Here is a 15,260-nt window from a genome sequence, read left to right as displayed (position 1 = left end):
CAAATTTCCAGCATCCGCAGTATTTTACATATGTTCTTAAAGGAGCCTCGTGTCCTTGTGAGGTTGAATTGTAGCTGGTGACCCCGCTGAACAGCAATTCAGCCTCTAACATCTTCATTTCCCTCAACACATAGGACAGGAGGAGCAGGTATTGGTAACCAGGATAAGAGTATGTTACATAGAGCTGCATGGAATGTACAGCACAGAAATAGGGCCATTCGGTCCAACTGCTCTGTGCCAGTGCTTGTGCCCCACACTAACTTCCTCCCACCCTTCTTCACCTCACTCCACCGGGGACAAGTTGCAGAATAGATATCAAGCTGGCTACAAAAGAGAAATCAGAAAGTGGCAGTTAAAGATTCACCTGAATAATACCAAGGCTAAAAGGATTAAAATTATGTGCAGTTTTGATGCAGCAAGCAGGGAGAAACAATCTCCTATGGCAGCTGGGTCAGTAAGCAGAAGTCACAGATTTAAAGTAATTGGTGAAAGAGCTATAGGGGAAATTAGCAGAAATTTCTTCACACAGAGGATTGTTAAGATCTGGAACATGTTACCTGAAAGGGCGGCACAGTGGCGCAGTGGTTAGCACCGCAGCCTCACACCTCCAGCGACCCAGGTTCAATTCTGGGTACTGCCTGTGTGGAGTTTGCAAGTTCTCCCTGTGGCTGTGTGGGTTTCCTCCGGGTGCTCCGGTTTCCTCCCACATGCCAAAGACTTGCAGGTTGATAGGTAAATTGGCCATTAGCAATTGCCCCTAGTATAGGTAGGAGGTAGGAAAATATAGGCACAGGTGGGGATGTGGTGGGAATATGGAATTAGTGTAGGATTAGTATAAATGGGTGGTTGATGGTCGGCACAGACTTGGTGGGCCGAAGGGCCTGTTTCAGTGCTGTATAACTAAACTAAACAAAGGGTGGTGGAATCAGATTCCGTAGGTACTTTGAAAAAAGCAGTTGGACATGTCCTTGAAGAGGGTGAAAAATCTGGGATGCAGAACTAAATTGTACAGCTCTTTCAAAGAGCCAGCAGAGGTATAATAGGCCGAATGGCCTCATTCTGTGTTGTATGGTTCTATGAGAACAGGTTGCAAAGGCTAGGCTTCTATTTTGAATATAGAAGATTAAATAGTGATCTAATTGAGGTGTTTAAGGTGATGAAAGGAGTTGATAGGGTAGATAGAAAAGCTAAAATTAGAGCTCAGCCATTCAGGGGTGATGTCATCAAAAATTCTTTATTTATTTAGAGATACAGCAATGAAACAGACCCTTCAGCCCACCGAGTCTGTGCCAACCAACAACCACCCATTTATACTAACCCTACAGTAATGCCATATTCCCTACCACCTACCTACACTAGGGGTAATTTACAATGGCTAATTTAGCTATCAACCTGCAAGTCTTTGGCTGTGGGAGGAAACCAGAGCACCCAGCGAAAACCCACGCAGTCACAGGGAGAACTTGCAAACTCCGCACAGGCAGTACCCAGAATCAAACCCAGGTCCCTGGAGCTGTGAGGCTGTGGTGCTAACCACTGTGCCGCCCCTACACAAAGGATAGTGGAAATCTGGAAGTCTCTCCCCAAAAAGCTGTTGAGGCTGGGTCAATTGAAAATTTCAAAACTGATATTGATTGTTTTTTCTTAGGTGAGGACATTAAGGGTTACGGAACCAAGGTGGATAGATTGAGTTAAGATGCTGATCAGCCATGATCTAACTTAAAGGCGGAACAGGCTTGAGGTGCTGAATGGCCTCCTCCTGTTCCTATGTTCCTGTGGTGGTCCAGGAGATCAATGTAGTCATCAGGTAGACCGTAGGAGAAGGTATAAGAGTTGTTATCGTTTCTGTATTGGCAACAGTTACTGTCCCTGTGTCCCCACCACAAATTCCATTCCCTTGCTACTGATTCCGTCTCTTTCCCTGGCCACTGTCGTAGGCTGAAACAGATTATTTGCAGTCCTGTTTGACCATGAGCTGAGCTTCTGATCCCATATATGCTCCATCACCAAGACCGCTTACTTCCACCTCCATAACATCACCCATCTCCACCCCTGCCTCAGTTCACCTGTTGCTGAAAACTGACCCATGCCTTTGTTACCTCTAGACTCAACTATTCCAATGCTGTCCTGGCCATCCTCCCATTTTCCACCATCCGTAAACTTAAGCTGATCCAAAACTCTGCCTCCCGTATTCTAACTCACACCAAATCCTGTTCACCCATCTCCCAATCAAGCAATGACCCAATTTTTAACATTCTCATCCTTGTTTTCAAATCCCTTCATGGTCTCACCCTTTCCTATCTGAACTCAGTAGTGCTGGTGCTGTGCATCCTCTGAACTCAATAATGTTAGGGCCCTGCATTCTCTGAAATCGATAATGTTAGCACTGTTCATTCTCTGAACATGATAGCCTACCTGACAGTACTGGCCCAAGTACCACATTGAAGACAAAGTATTTCCAATGGTGGAAGCAGATGCAGGCTAAAGATATTTACTCAGACTGTCAGAAGATGCGCAGTGGTGTTCCACAGGAATTGATGGCGGCACCACTGTTGCTTTAAAATTCTCGTCCTTTTTTGAAATCCTTCCATGGCCTTACCCCTCCCTATCTCTATAACCTCTTTCAGCCCTACAAACCCCAGACATCTCTGCGCTCCTCCAATTCTGGCCTATCACACAATTCAATTTTAATCACCCTACCATTGGCAGCCATGCCTTCAGTTGCCTAGGCCTTAGGCTCTGAAATTTCCTCCCTAAACATTCCATCTCTCCCTATCCCTCTCTCCTTCTTTAAAACATTGCTTAAAATCTACCTCTTTGACCAAGCTTTCAGTCACTGGTCCTAATATCTCCCTTATGTGGCTTGGTGTCATATTCTGTTTGATCAATGCTCCTGTGAAGTGCTTTGGGATGTTTTACTACATTAAAAGCCCTATATAAATGTGAGTTGTTGTTGAGATCGGTGCTCAGAGTTCATGGATCTACAGGCAAATAGCATAGAGGCATTTATGGGGAAGCTAGATAAGGAGAGAAAGGATTAGAAGGATGCTTTGATAGGGTTCAGTGAACAGGGGTGGGAGGAAGCTTGTATAGAGCATAAACCATAGAGTATGAACCACTTGGGTTGAATAGCTTGTTTCTGTGTTGTATACTCTGTATAATTCTATGTAGCATATTCTCATTCCATGACAATATGAAAGGCACAATTCAACATGGTGGCTCCTCATCAGACCCCTTTCCTATCCTGAGTGGCGTGAAACAGGGCTGTGTTCTCGCATCCACACTTTTTGGGATTTTCTTCTCCCTGCTGCTTTCACATGCGTTCAAGTCCTCGTAAGAAGGAATTTTCCTCCACACAAGATCAGGGGGCAGGTTGTTCAACCTTGCCCGTCTAAGAGCAAAGTCTAAAGTACGGAAAGTCCTCATCAGGGAACTCCTCTTTGCGGACGATGCTGCTTTAACATCTCACACTGAAGAGTGCCTGCAGAGTCTCATCGACAGGTTTGCGGCTGCCTGCAATGAATTTGGCCTAACCATCAGCCTCAAGAAAACGAACATCATGGGGCAGAACGTCAGAAATGCTCCATCCATCAATATTGGCGACCACGCTCTGGAAGTGGTTCAAGAGTTCACCTACCTAGGCTCAACTATCACCAGTAACCTGTCTCTAGATGCAGAAATCAACAAGCGCATGGGAAAGGCTTCCACTGCTATGTCCAGACTGGCCAAGAGAGAGTGTGGGAAAATGGCGCACTGACACGGAACACAAAGGTCCGAGTGTATCAAGCCTGTGTCCTCAGTACCTTGCTCTATGGCAGCGAGGCCTGGACAAAGTATGTCAGCCAAGAGCGACGTCTCAATTCATTCCATCTTCGCTGCCTCCGGAGGATACTTGGCATCAGGTGGCAGGACCGTATCTCCAACACAGAAGTCCTCGAGGCGGCCAATATCTCCAGCTTATACACACTACTGAGTCAGCGGCGCTTGAGATGGCTTGGCCATGTGAGCCACATGGAAGATGGCAGGATCCCCAAAGACACATTGTACAGCGAGCTCGCCACTGGTATCAGACCCATCGGCCGTCCATGTCTCCGCTTTAAAAACGTCTGCAAACGCGACATGAAATCCTGTGACATTGATCACAAGTCGTGGGAGTCAGTTGCCAGCGTTCGCCAGAGCTGGTGGACAGCCATAAAGGCAGGGCTAAAGTGTGGCGAGTCGAAGAGACTTAGCAGTTGGCAGGAAAAAAGACAGAGGCGCAAGGGGAGAGCCAACTGTGTAACAGCCCCGACAATCAAATTTTTCTGCAGCACCTGTGGAAGAGCCTGTCACTCTAGAATTTGCCTTTTTCGCCACTCCAGGCGCTGCTCCACACACCACTGACCACCTCCAGGCGCTTATCCATTGTCTCTCGAGATAAGGAGGCCAAAGAGAGATATCTTTCTATTTAATTCTCCCGTATGCGTTTATCATAGTCTAAGGATACGGGGTAAACCTTTCAGGACTGAGATGAGGAGAAATTTCTTCACCCATAGAGTGGTGAGCCTGTGGAATTCGCTACCACAGAAAGCAGTTGAGGCCAAAACATAGAATGTTTTGAAAAATAAGTTAGATATAGTTCTAGGGTCTAAAGGGATCAAAGGGTATGGGGTGAAAGCCAGAACAGGCTACTGAGTTGGATGATCAGCCATGATCATAATGAATGGCGGAGCAGGCTCGAAGGGCCAAATGGCCTAATCCTGCTCCTATTTTCTATGTTTCTATGTAGCTTCTCCTTAAATGCATCTATGCTATTTGCCTCAACCACTCCTGAGATAGCAAGTTTGACATTCCATCCATTCTCTGGGTAAAGAAGTTTCTCCTGAAATCCCTAAAGGACTTGTTAGTGACAATCTTATATTTATGCCCCATAGTTTTGGACAAAGCCACAAGTGGAAACATCTTCTCTATGTCTACCATATCAAACCCTTTCATAATTTTAAAGACCTCGATCAGGTCACCTCCTCAGCTTTCTCCTTTCCAGAGAAAAGAACCCCAGATTATTCAGTCTTTCCTGATAGTTATAACCTCTCAGTTTTGGTATCCTTGTAATTTTTTGCACTTTTTCCAGTGCCTCTATATCCTTTTTGTAATATGGAGACCAGAACTGTGCACAGTACTCCAAGTGTGGTCTGACCAAGATTCTATACAAGTTTAACATAACTTCCCTACTTTTCAATGCTATTCCTCTAGAAATGAAGGGCAGTGCTTTGTTTGCTTTTTTAAAATTGAGTTTGTTATCCTACCTTGCTGCTTTTAATAATTTGTGTATCTGTACCCCTAGATCCCTTTGCTCCTCTACTTCATTTAGACACATTTTCCAAGCATTGTGTGGTCGTCTTATTCTTCCTACCAAAGTACACCACCTCACCCTTATCCGCATTGAAGTGTACAAATTTTGAAATTGTACTTCTGATTCCCAAGTCTGTTTTCTGCACAAAATACCAGATAAAGTACATGAATAATACTGTGGGCCCTCCTCCTCCTCCTGACCAGCTCTAAGGACAAGTGTCCTTGCAGTACCTTGGTATCCTGGCTGTGTTGGGGCAAATCCGCACTGTGGAGCATCTTAGGGCTGATGCATGTGTGTTACATCTGAAGCTCTGTGAAGAGGAAGTGTTCTCTGCATTTCTTTCCTGTACAGCTCTTCTTGGAACAGCAGGCTGTATTGTCCACATTTGATCAGTAGGGAGCAATCTTCACAACTCTGGGTGACGGAGAAAGGTTTCAACTTCTGGGAAATGTGTGTCGAAACCTTTCAAATTCTCTGGACCCAAATCATCTGCCTGCAAGAATCAACACTGAGTATGAAAGCCAGTTATTCTCAGTCTGTCATAGTATCAACAACAACTTACAGCATTTTACATACAGTTTACATACATTTTACAGCATTTTCAATGCAGCCAAATGTGTCATATATGCTTCAATGTTATGGGTTAGACACAGGCAGGAAGGAGTGAAGTGAATTGGCTAAAAGGATGATCCGAGGAGTAGGTTATAGCAATTGGAGGTGCAAAATAGCAAGTTAAAGGATGGGGTGGGGGGGTGGAGTTGGTGGGAAAGTAATAAAGGAGAGTGTGGGACTAGAGGAGGTTACGGAGATAGGGAGGGGGCAAGGCCACAAAGGGAGTTGAATATGAGGCTGAGAATTGTAAATAGGAGGTGTTGCTGAACTGGAAGCCACTGTAGGTCAGTGAGCACAGAAGTGTCTTGGTGTGAGTTAGGTATGGTCAGCAGAGTTTTAGAGAGTTGAAGTTTATGAAGAGTGGAATATGGGAAGCCAGCAAGGAGAGCATTGGAATAATTGAGTCTGGAGGTGACAATGATATGGACAAGGGTTTCAACAACATATGGTTGAGGCAGGTGCAAAGATGGGCAATATTACGGAGATGGAAGTAGGCGGTCTTTGTGAAGGAGAGGATATGGGGTCAGAAACTCAGCTCAGAGTCAGATAGGGCACCAAGGTTGAGAACAGTCTCGTTCAGCCTGAGACAATGATGAGGGAGTGGGATGGAGTTGGTGATGAGGGAACAGAGTTTGTGGTGGGGTTGAAGACAATGGCTTCAGTCTTCTCGATGTTTAGCTAAAGGAAATTGTGGCCAATCCAAGAGATGATGTTGGACAAGCAGTCTGACAAATCAGAGGCAGTGGAGGCATTGAGAGAGGTGGTGTTGAGATAGAGTTAGGTATTGTCAGTGTACATGTGGAACCTGACTCATGTCAGCAGGTGTTGTCACAAAGGGCAACATGTTGATGAAGAGAAGGGAACCTAGGTTAGATCCTTGAGGCACTCCAAATGTGACAGTGTGCAAGCAGGAAGAGAAGCCATTGCAGGAGATGCTCTGGTTATGATTGGATAGTTAAGATTGAAGCCAGGCAACTCCAATTCCATTGAGCTGGACAAAAGGTTACAAAAAGGTCAAGGACACTGAGGAGGAATTATGCATCATGGTCACAGTCACCGAGGATGTTAAGACTGTTTCAGTTCTGTGTCAGGATTGAAAATGTGATTGAAGTGATTCAACTGGGTTCTGGGTAGGAGATGGCGGGGGGGCGGGGTGGAGGGGAGGGGGGATGGGGTGGTGGTGATGTGAGGAAGAACTTTTTTACGCAGCGACTGGTAATGACCTGGCACTCACTACCTAAGAGGGTGGTGGAAGCAGAAACAATCACTGATTTCAAAAGGAAATTGGATAGGCACTTGAGGGAAATAAACTTTCGGGGCTATGGAGATAGAGCAGGATATGAGACAGACTGGATTGCTCTACAGAGAGCTGGCATGAACTTGATGGGCTGAATAGCCTCCTTCTGTGCTGTAATGACTCTAAAACTCTATAAACAGGGATTTGCAGCATAGACAGGCAGAAACTTTGGAGAGGAAAGGGAGTTTGGAGGTGGAGCAGTAGTTTGTAAGGAGAGAGGGGTTGAGGGTGAATATTCTGAAGAGGGAGTGATGATGTTGATTTTGAAAGAGAAGGGGACAGCACCTGCCAAGAGGGAAACATTTGCAAAGTCAGGTAGCATGGGGGTCAGGAAGAGAAGATGGTCAGCATTTTGGTGGGAATGGGGTCAAGGGAGCAAGAGAAAGATCTCATGGACAAACTCACAGAAGGCACATGGGGAGATAAGAGAAAACTTTGAGATAGACATGGGCTCTGAGTTTGGGAATGGGAGGGACAAGAAGCAGGGAGGAGTGCAGAAGAGGCAGCTGAACAGATGGTTGCAATGTTAGTTGTTACGACCGACTCCTCAAGTCCCCCAAAGCCCCCAATCAAAATATATAATTCTGATTGTGGTGGGAGCAACGCACTGTCAAATCAGTTCCACCACTCCACAGATCGCCTAACACTTCACTTTAAACTTTCCAAATTAAAGAAAGCCCCAGCCAAATTGTACCACCTATTAACCCCCGAATGAGGCTAACCAAACCAGGAGTCTTTGGATAACAAATTAACTGTTTAATTAGAAAAACTAAATTCTTAAACACTACTAAGATATAAACACCATTTAAAATAGAAAAAATTAGTGTCCATGCAGATTTATGCTCCTCCCGAAGTGGAATCTTCCAATATGAAACAGTCCAAGGTTGCTTGATGTCCTCACAGCCGTCCGATGAGGAAAAAAAGGGTCTTCAACAGTAAGACACTCAGTAGTCTAGTTCCAGTTGAAGTGATGTTCTTCTTTTTCCAGCGATGAATTCAGCAATCAACAACTTGCAGACACTTTTCAATGAATCAATTTGGCTTTAGAATTGTTTTCAGGGGTGAAAAAGTGATCAGTCTAAAATTCACCTTCCTTCAGTTTAAATTATCAGAGATCTCTTTTCCATTCCAAGTTCCGAAGAAGGGTCACTGACCCGAAACATTAACTCTGCTTCTCTTTCCACAGATGCTGCCAGACCTGCAGAGTATTTCCAACATTTCTTGTTTTTATTTCAGATTTCCAGCATCCGCAGTATTTTGCTTTTATCTATTCCATTCATGCTGGTCCAGCTGTCTGAGTGTTAGAATAGTCTGTTTCAACTAAAAAAACAGTTCAAAAGTTAATTGCAACATTGTATATCTCAATCATCAGTCTCTGAATGGCTGTTGCCAGGTGATGCACTATTAGAAGCTGGTTGGTTCCCTCTCTGTATGGTTGTATCCAATTTCAACCAAAATGCATCTTCTTAGTAATTTCTGAGGCTTGCTTGTTCTTAAAGCAGTATTGATCCTTTTACAGCCTTAAATCCTTGGCATCAGGTGGCAGGACCGTATTTCCAACACAGAAGTCCTCGAGGCGGCCAACATCCCCAGCATATACACCCTACTAAGCCAGCGGCGCCTGAGATGGCTTGGCCATGTGAGCCGCATGGAAGATGGCAGGATCCCCAAGGATACATTGTACAGCGAGCTCGTCACTGGTATCAGACCCATCGGCCGTCCTTGTCTCCGCTTTAAAGACGTCTGCAAATGCAACATGAAGTCCTGTGACATTGATCACAAGTCGTGGGAGTCAGTAGCCAGCGATCGCCAGAGCTGGCGGGCAACCATAAAGGCGGGGCTAAACAGTGGCGAGTCGAAGAGACTTAGCAGTTGGCAGGAAAAAAGACAGAAGCACAAGGAGAGAGCCAACTGTGTAACAGCCCTGACAACCAATTTTATCTGCAGCACCTGTGGAAGAGTCTGTCACTCTAGAATTGGCCTTTATAGCCACTCCAGGCGCTGCTTCACAAACCACTGACCACCTCCAGGCGCTTACCCATTGTCTCTTGAGACAAGGAGGCCAAAGAAGATCCTTTTACAGCCTTAAAGGCAAACGACATACTTCCCAGAAAAAAAAACTACAGGATTATAACATAGTGAAAAGAAGCCCATGAGATCATGACCCTTATTATTGGAGATGAGAGTGGAGAGGGCAGGGAGAAGTGGTTAAGGAGATGATTGATAATTACATGTGACCTTGGAGTAGCAAGTGTGTTGGATGAGGAGAGTGAGGCCAGATAGTGCTTGATGTGGGTGGTGGAGAATGCATTAAGATGGCCTTGTCTGTGATTAATACCAAGGTGTAGAGAGGACATGTGAAATGGCAAGGTCAAGTCTGTTAATATGAGTAGGAGAGTTTTAGGCAGGAGAGCGGCAAATTCAGAAGAGATTAGGCAAGGGAAACTAAGATGGAGATTAAAATCACCGAGGATAAGGAGTTGCTCAATCCAAAGGCTTAAGGAGGTAAGGAATGATCGTGCTGAGAAATTTGGGATGGCATGGTGGGGTGGTGGGGGTATGTGGAGGGTGGAGGCAGTAGAAAATTATTTTAAAGGACACATAAGAAGGGTGGAACACAGTGAGGTACTCAAAGGAGGAGAAGGTACAAGGGGAGTACATACTTACATACAAATTAGGAGCGTGAGTAGGCCACTCAGCCCCTCGTGCCTGCTCCGCCATTCAATAAGATCATGGCTGATCTGATTGTAACCTCAACTCCACATTCCCGCCTACCCCCAATAACCTTTCACCCCCTTGCTTAGCAAGAATCTATCTACCTCTGCCTTAAAAATATTCAAAGACTCTGCTACCACCGCCTTTTGAGGAAGAGTCCCAAAGACTCACAACCCTCAGAGAGAAAAAATTCTCATCTCTGTCAAATGGGTGACCCTCTATTTTTAAACAGTGACCCCTAGTTCTAGATCCTCCCACCAGAGGAAACATCCTTTTCACATCCACCCTGTCAAGACCCCTCAGGATCTTATATCTTTCAATCAAGTCGCCTCTTCCTCTTCTAAACTCTAGCAGATAAAGGCTTAACCTTTCCAACCTTTCCTCATAAGACAACCCGCCAGTTCTAGGTATTAGTCTAGTAAACCTTCTTTGAACAGCTTCTAATGTATTTACATCCTTCCTTAAATAACTAAACCAATACTGTACATAGTAATCCAGATGTGGTCTCACCAATACCCTGTATAACTGAAGCATAACCTCCCTAACTTTTGTATTCAATTCCCGTGCAATAAATGATAACATTCTATTAGCTTTTCTATTTAGGTACAGCACTGATCCCTGCAGGGAGGGACCAAGGTGTGATAAGGGTCACACTGCCACTATGGCAGTTTGGGTAGAGCAGTGGTGGAAAGTAAGGTCAGGGAGGAGGCTTAGTAAGGGGCAAGATGTCACCAACCATGAGCCAGGTTTCAGTTACACTGTGTACCTGTGCTCAGTGTACGCCAGGTACAGTACACCATGTGTACCTGTGCTCAGTGTACTCCAGGTACAATACATTGTAGCTCTGTATCCAAACTTATTCCATGTTGGACATTTACAACTAACAGGGAGAGGAGACGTCAGCCCATGAGAAATGCTTGGGCCTTTTCCCAAATGCCAGGGAGGAAAACATCAAGTTCAAAGCCACTGCACTATGCAATCTCTACTTCCATTGACTTTGTATGGTAAGACGTGGGAAATGGCATCTTTAAATCCTGACACCTGATAGGAGAACAGGTTTGAGGGGATGAATGGCCTACTGTTGTGCCTATGTAGACAGCGTCCAACAAACAGATGGAGAGATTCCTGGAGGGGTTAAACATTCTTCAGTTGGACCCTAATGGCACAAGGTGTAAATCAACAGTGACCGGCCACTCATATCGACCTGAATTAAATGTGTACTTTTAAACCTGAGGGTTTCTAAAAATTGAAAACCAGTGTCCTGTTGCAGTAAAGCTGTCTTCAATAAAGTGTCAAGTCTTTCAAAATAAGCAAAATAATTTTATTCAAAATAAAAAAATAATTTAATACAAAACAATGTGTTGAGAGAGAGGAGCAAAGTGTCAGTGGGGCAGTGATGTGTATGTGAAGTAAGTGGGCAGTGAAGTGCGAGTGGGCAGGTGATGTGGGTGGGTAGGGAGTGGGCAGGTGATGTGGGTGGGTAGGGAGTGGGCAGGTGATGTGGGTGGGTAGGGAGTGGGCAGGTAATATGGGTGGGTAGGGAGTGGGCAGGTGATGTGGGTGGGTAGGGAGTGGGCAGGTAATGTGGGTGGGTAGGGAGTGGGCAGGTGATGTGGGTGGGTAGGGAGTGGGCAGGTGATGTGGGTGGGTAGGGAGTGGGCAGGTGATATATCTGGGCAGTTAGTTAGGTAGATGATGTGCAGTCAGGCCCAGTGGCTCTTCCTCATTGGGTATAGAGCATGTCCAGCAGTAGCTCCTTCATGTTTGCTGCCCCAATCACCGGCCTGAAGAAGAGCTCGATAATGAGACTGGTGCTGATGGTCTTCAGGGCGGAGATGGTGAGTAAAACACGGGCAAAGCGGTTGCTGTCCCTGGGAGGCAGAGGCACCAGAACCTCACGCAGCGCGCGCTGTGCTTCCCGCTGGAGGCTCTCAATGTAGGCAGGAGCTCGGAGTCCAGGCAGGTCTGCAAAAGACAACAGCACTAATAAAGTCAGACCCAAACCCCAAACAAACACGGCCAGCTCTCTTAAACAGCTTTTCATCCCACCCACAGAAACACACGACAATTTGTTACCATACTAAAGACACCACAAACTATAACTATTGTTGCTCAATTGAATGCAGGGAGAGGGAACAGAGGAAACCAATCGCTGCACTAATTGAAGAGAGCTTCAACCACCTCAAACACGGCCAGGAGTAGAATGTGAGGAAACACAGCATGTGTTCACTACCTGGAAACATAGCATCAGTGCTGCGGATTTGCTTTCTGTTTCCAGCATGTCCTGTATTTAGAGCTATTTCTTGCTTCACACTGTCAGATCCACGACTCAGCCCCACGCCCCACCTCAATGCTCGGTTGGATCAGGCGTCGCACAAAAGAAAAGCTCTTAAGCTGGTCAGCAGAGCAACCAGACCCCTGAAAGTGCTGGAAAAAGAGGGGAAACCTATCGGGGATTCTGAAGGGGATAAATAAGCATACCATTTATTAATCGGAAAGTAGAGAGGGCCCTCTGATTGAGGAGCTCCCAGTCTGCTGCTGACCATTTACTAAGACTGTAAAATTATTGGTGGGCTCGCGGGTGTAAAGCGGTAATTTGTGACTCGCTCTGTGTAAATATCGTACCATTACAATTCCTTTGCTTCATTACACACGCTGGAATAAAGAAAGAAGCTGTTTAGTTACCAGGGTTGAAGAGGATTGCCCCTTTCAGGTACGCATACCCCTTTGGGCTTAGGTCCAAGCCCCAGAATTTGTTCAGACACATTTTCATTCTTTGTACACCAGCAAGTGTGGGCTGCTTCCTCTCCTCTTCCTCTGTCCTGATCAGGCCTTGCCCATTCAGCAAGATTCTCTTCAGCATGCTGTGACCTGGGGTCTCTGTCACCTCGAAGCTTACTCTCTCCTGAGCCAATCCCAACAGAAACAACGGGGGCCAGCAGCTCTCCAGCAGCAGCTGCTGGTCTGCTCTGGGAAGATGATGGAACGAAGGGAGGTTCCTCATAAAATTGACTGTTTTCACCAACACATCACACACCGCCTGACAGGTAACTTGTGGAGTCTTCAAGCAAACCGTCCGCCTGGCTTCACAGGAGCAGCTATGATGTGAGAACTCGTAGCAGGCCTCTCCCTGTTGGCTCAGAATCGTATATAAGATCGCACTCTGTCTCTTTCCAGAAGCACACTGGCATTTATCGAGCAGTACGTTGACATAAGCCATAACCTCCTCACTGCTAAACTAGGACCACGCCGAATTTAGCAATCCGACGTCAAACTGTACTCGTGTTAGCAGTTCACGGTAGTTTAAAAGTGCTGATTTTAACAGGAAACCAAAATCCTTAACTCATAACACTCCAAACGGTTGTTGTTGCAGTTGCGCTGTGCGGGAGTTGGCTGAGAATGGATCGGATACGTTCACTTCCAGCTCTCAGTGCAGTACAAGCATCCACAGGCACCAACTGAGCTGCTTACACCTGAGATTATTTATACTCAGTTTCATTCAATGCCTAAAAGTGACCTTGGCCTCAAGGGACAAACAGCTTTCATTGAAAAACAAGCCCACAGTAACTAATTGGCCAAGAGACTTGTCCCGACGGTGCAGGCGAGCAGCAGATAAGGATTTTTTTTCAATGAAGCACCAGGTCAGACAGATGGAAGTGGCTTATCTCGATTACCTGATGTCATGTACACAGACTTTAAACCCACCCCGTACCAGTGCACAAGAGGCCATTCACAGAACACCAATCAAGTACACTCAGTTACAGAAAGCGATATCAGGCTTTCTAATTAGATAAGGAATGTTTGCTGTATGCAGCCTTGAAGGAAATGAACTCATAAACAATTCTTGCCATTTCAACACTCCCCCCTGCTCTCATGCTCACATCTCTGTCCTGGGATTGCTGCAGTGTTCCAGTGAACATCAACGCAAGCTCGAGGAACAGCATCTCATCTACCGATTAGGCACACTACAGCCTGCCGGACTGAACATTGAGTTCAATAATTTCAGAGCATGACAGCCCCCCACTTTACTTTCATTTTTAGTTATTTTTTCTTCCTTTTTTTTGCATTCCTTTTTACATTTTTTGCATTTATTTCATTTCATCTTAGTTTGTTCAGTTTGCTTACCCACTGTTTTTTTCAGGTTGTTTTTCTTCAGGTTTGCACTTGCTGATGTTCTATATTCAGTATATTCACACCTAATCTGTACTAATGCTTTGTCTTTCAAAACACCATTAACATATTGTTTGCCTTTGCTCTGTGACCTTTTGGTCAGCTATGTGGCCTGGTCCAATCTGCACCTTCTCCTTTGTTATCTCTTGCCCACCCCCCACCTCACTTGTTTATAATCTGTGACTTTTCTAATATTTGTCAGTTCCGAAGAAGGGTCACTGACCCGAAACGTTAACTCTGCTTCTCTTTCTACAGATGCTGCCAGACCTGCTGAGTGAATCCAGCATTTCTTGTTTTTGTTTCAGATTTCCAGCATCCGCGGTATTTTGCTTTTATTTTAGTGTTTAATTCACTGCCACTTCTCTTCCTGGGAAGGACAGCATTACCCCTGAAATAATCAAGAGTGCCAAGCCTGCTATACTCTCAGCACTACATGAACTGCTATGCCTGTGCTGGGACGAGGGAGCAGTACCCCAGGACATGCGCGATGCCAACATCATCACCCTCTATAAAAACAAAGGTGACCGCGGTGACTGCAACAACTACCGTGGAATCTCCCTGCTCAGCATAGTGGGGAAAGTCTTTGCTCGAGTCGCTCTGAACAGGCTCCAGAAGCTGGCCGAGCGCGCTACCCTGAGGCACAGTGTGGCTTTCGTGCAGAGAGATCGACTATTGACATGCTGTTCTCCCTTCGTCAGATACAGGAGAAATGCCGTGAACAACAGATGCCCCTCTACATTGCTTTCATTGATCTCACCAAAGCCTTTGACCTCGTCAGCAGACGTGGTCTCTTCAGACTACTAGAAAAGATCGGATGTCCACCAAAGCTACTAAGTATCATCACCTCATTCCATGACAATATGAAAGGCACAATTCAACATGGTGGCTCCTCATCAGAGCCCTTTCCTATCCTGAGTGGTGTGAAACAGGGCTGTGTTCTCGCACCCACTCTTTTTGGGATTTTCTTCTCCCTGCTGCTTTCACATGCGTTCAAATCCTCTGAAGAAGGAATTTTCCTCCACACAAGATCAGGGGGCAGGTTGTTCAACCTTGCCCGTCTAAGAGCGAAGTCCAAAGTACGGAAAGTCCTCATCAGAGAACTCCTCTTTGCTGACGATGCTGCTTTAACATCTCACA

The 15,260-nt window shown here is 45.7% G+C and overlaps 1 protein-coding gene across 1 annotated transcript; it reads right to left on the bottom strand.

Annotated features, from left to right (window-relative positions):
• Nucleotides 1–11,252: 11,252 nt before the first annotated feature.
• On the bottom strand, nucleotides 11,253–13,473 carry nr0b2a (nuclear receptor subfamily 0, group B, member 2a). Its single transcript, XM_068011418.1, has 2 exons — nucleotides 12,639–13,473; nucleotides 11,253–11,918 (listed from the first exon to the last, which is right to left on the bottom strand). Exons 1-2 carry the CDS (start codon nucleotides 13,171–13,173, stop codon nucleotides 11,677–11,679), a joined length of 777 nt encoding a protein of 258 aa, XP_067867519.1. The 5' UTR covers nucleotides 13,174–13,473; the 3' UTR covers nucleotides 11,253–11,676.
• Between the last annotated feature and the right edge of the window lie 1,787 nt (nucleotides 13,474–15,260).

This window comes from Heterodontus francisci, chromosome 31, assembly GCF_036365525.1.
Source record: "Heterodontus francisci isolate sHetFra1 chromosome 31, sHetFra1.hap1, whole genome shotgun sequence".
In the NCBI taxonomy this organism is placed as follows: Eukaryota; Metazoa; Chordata; class Chondrichthyes; order Heterodontiformes; family Heterodontidae; genus Heterodontus; species Heterodontus francisci.
The sequence above is the reverse complement of the archived record's forward strand: the minus strand, read 5'-3'. Positions and strand labels throughout refer to the sequence as shown.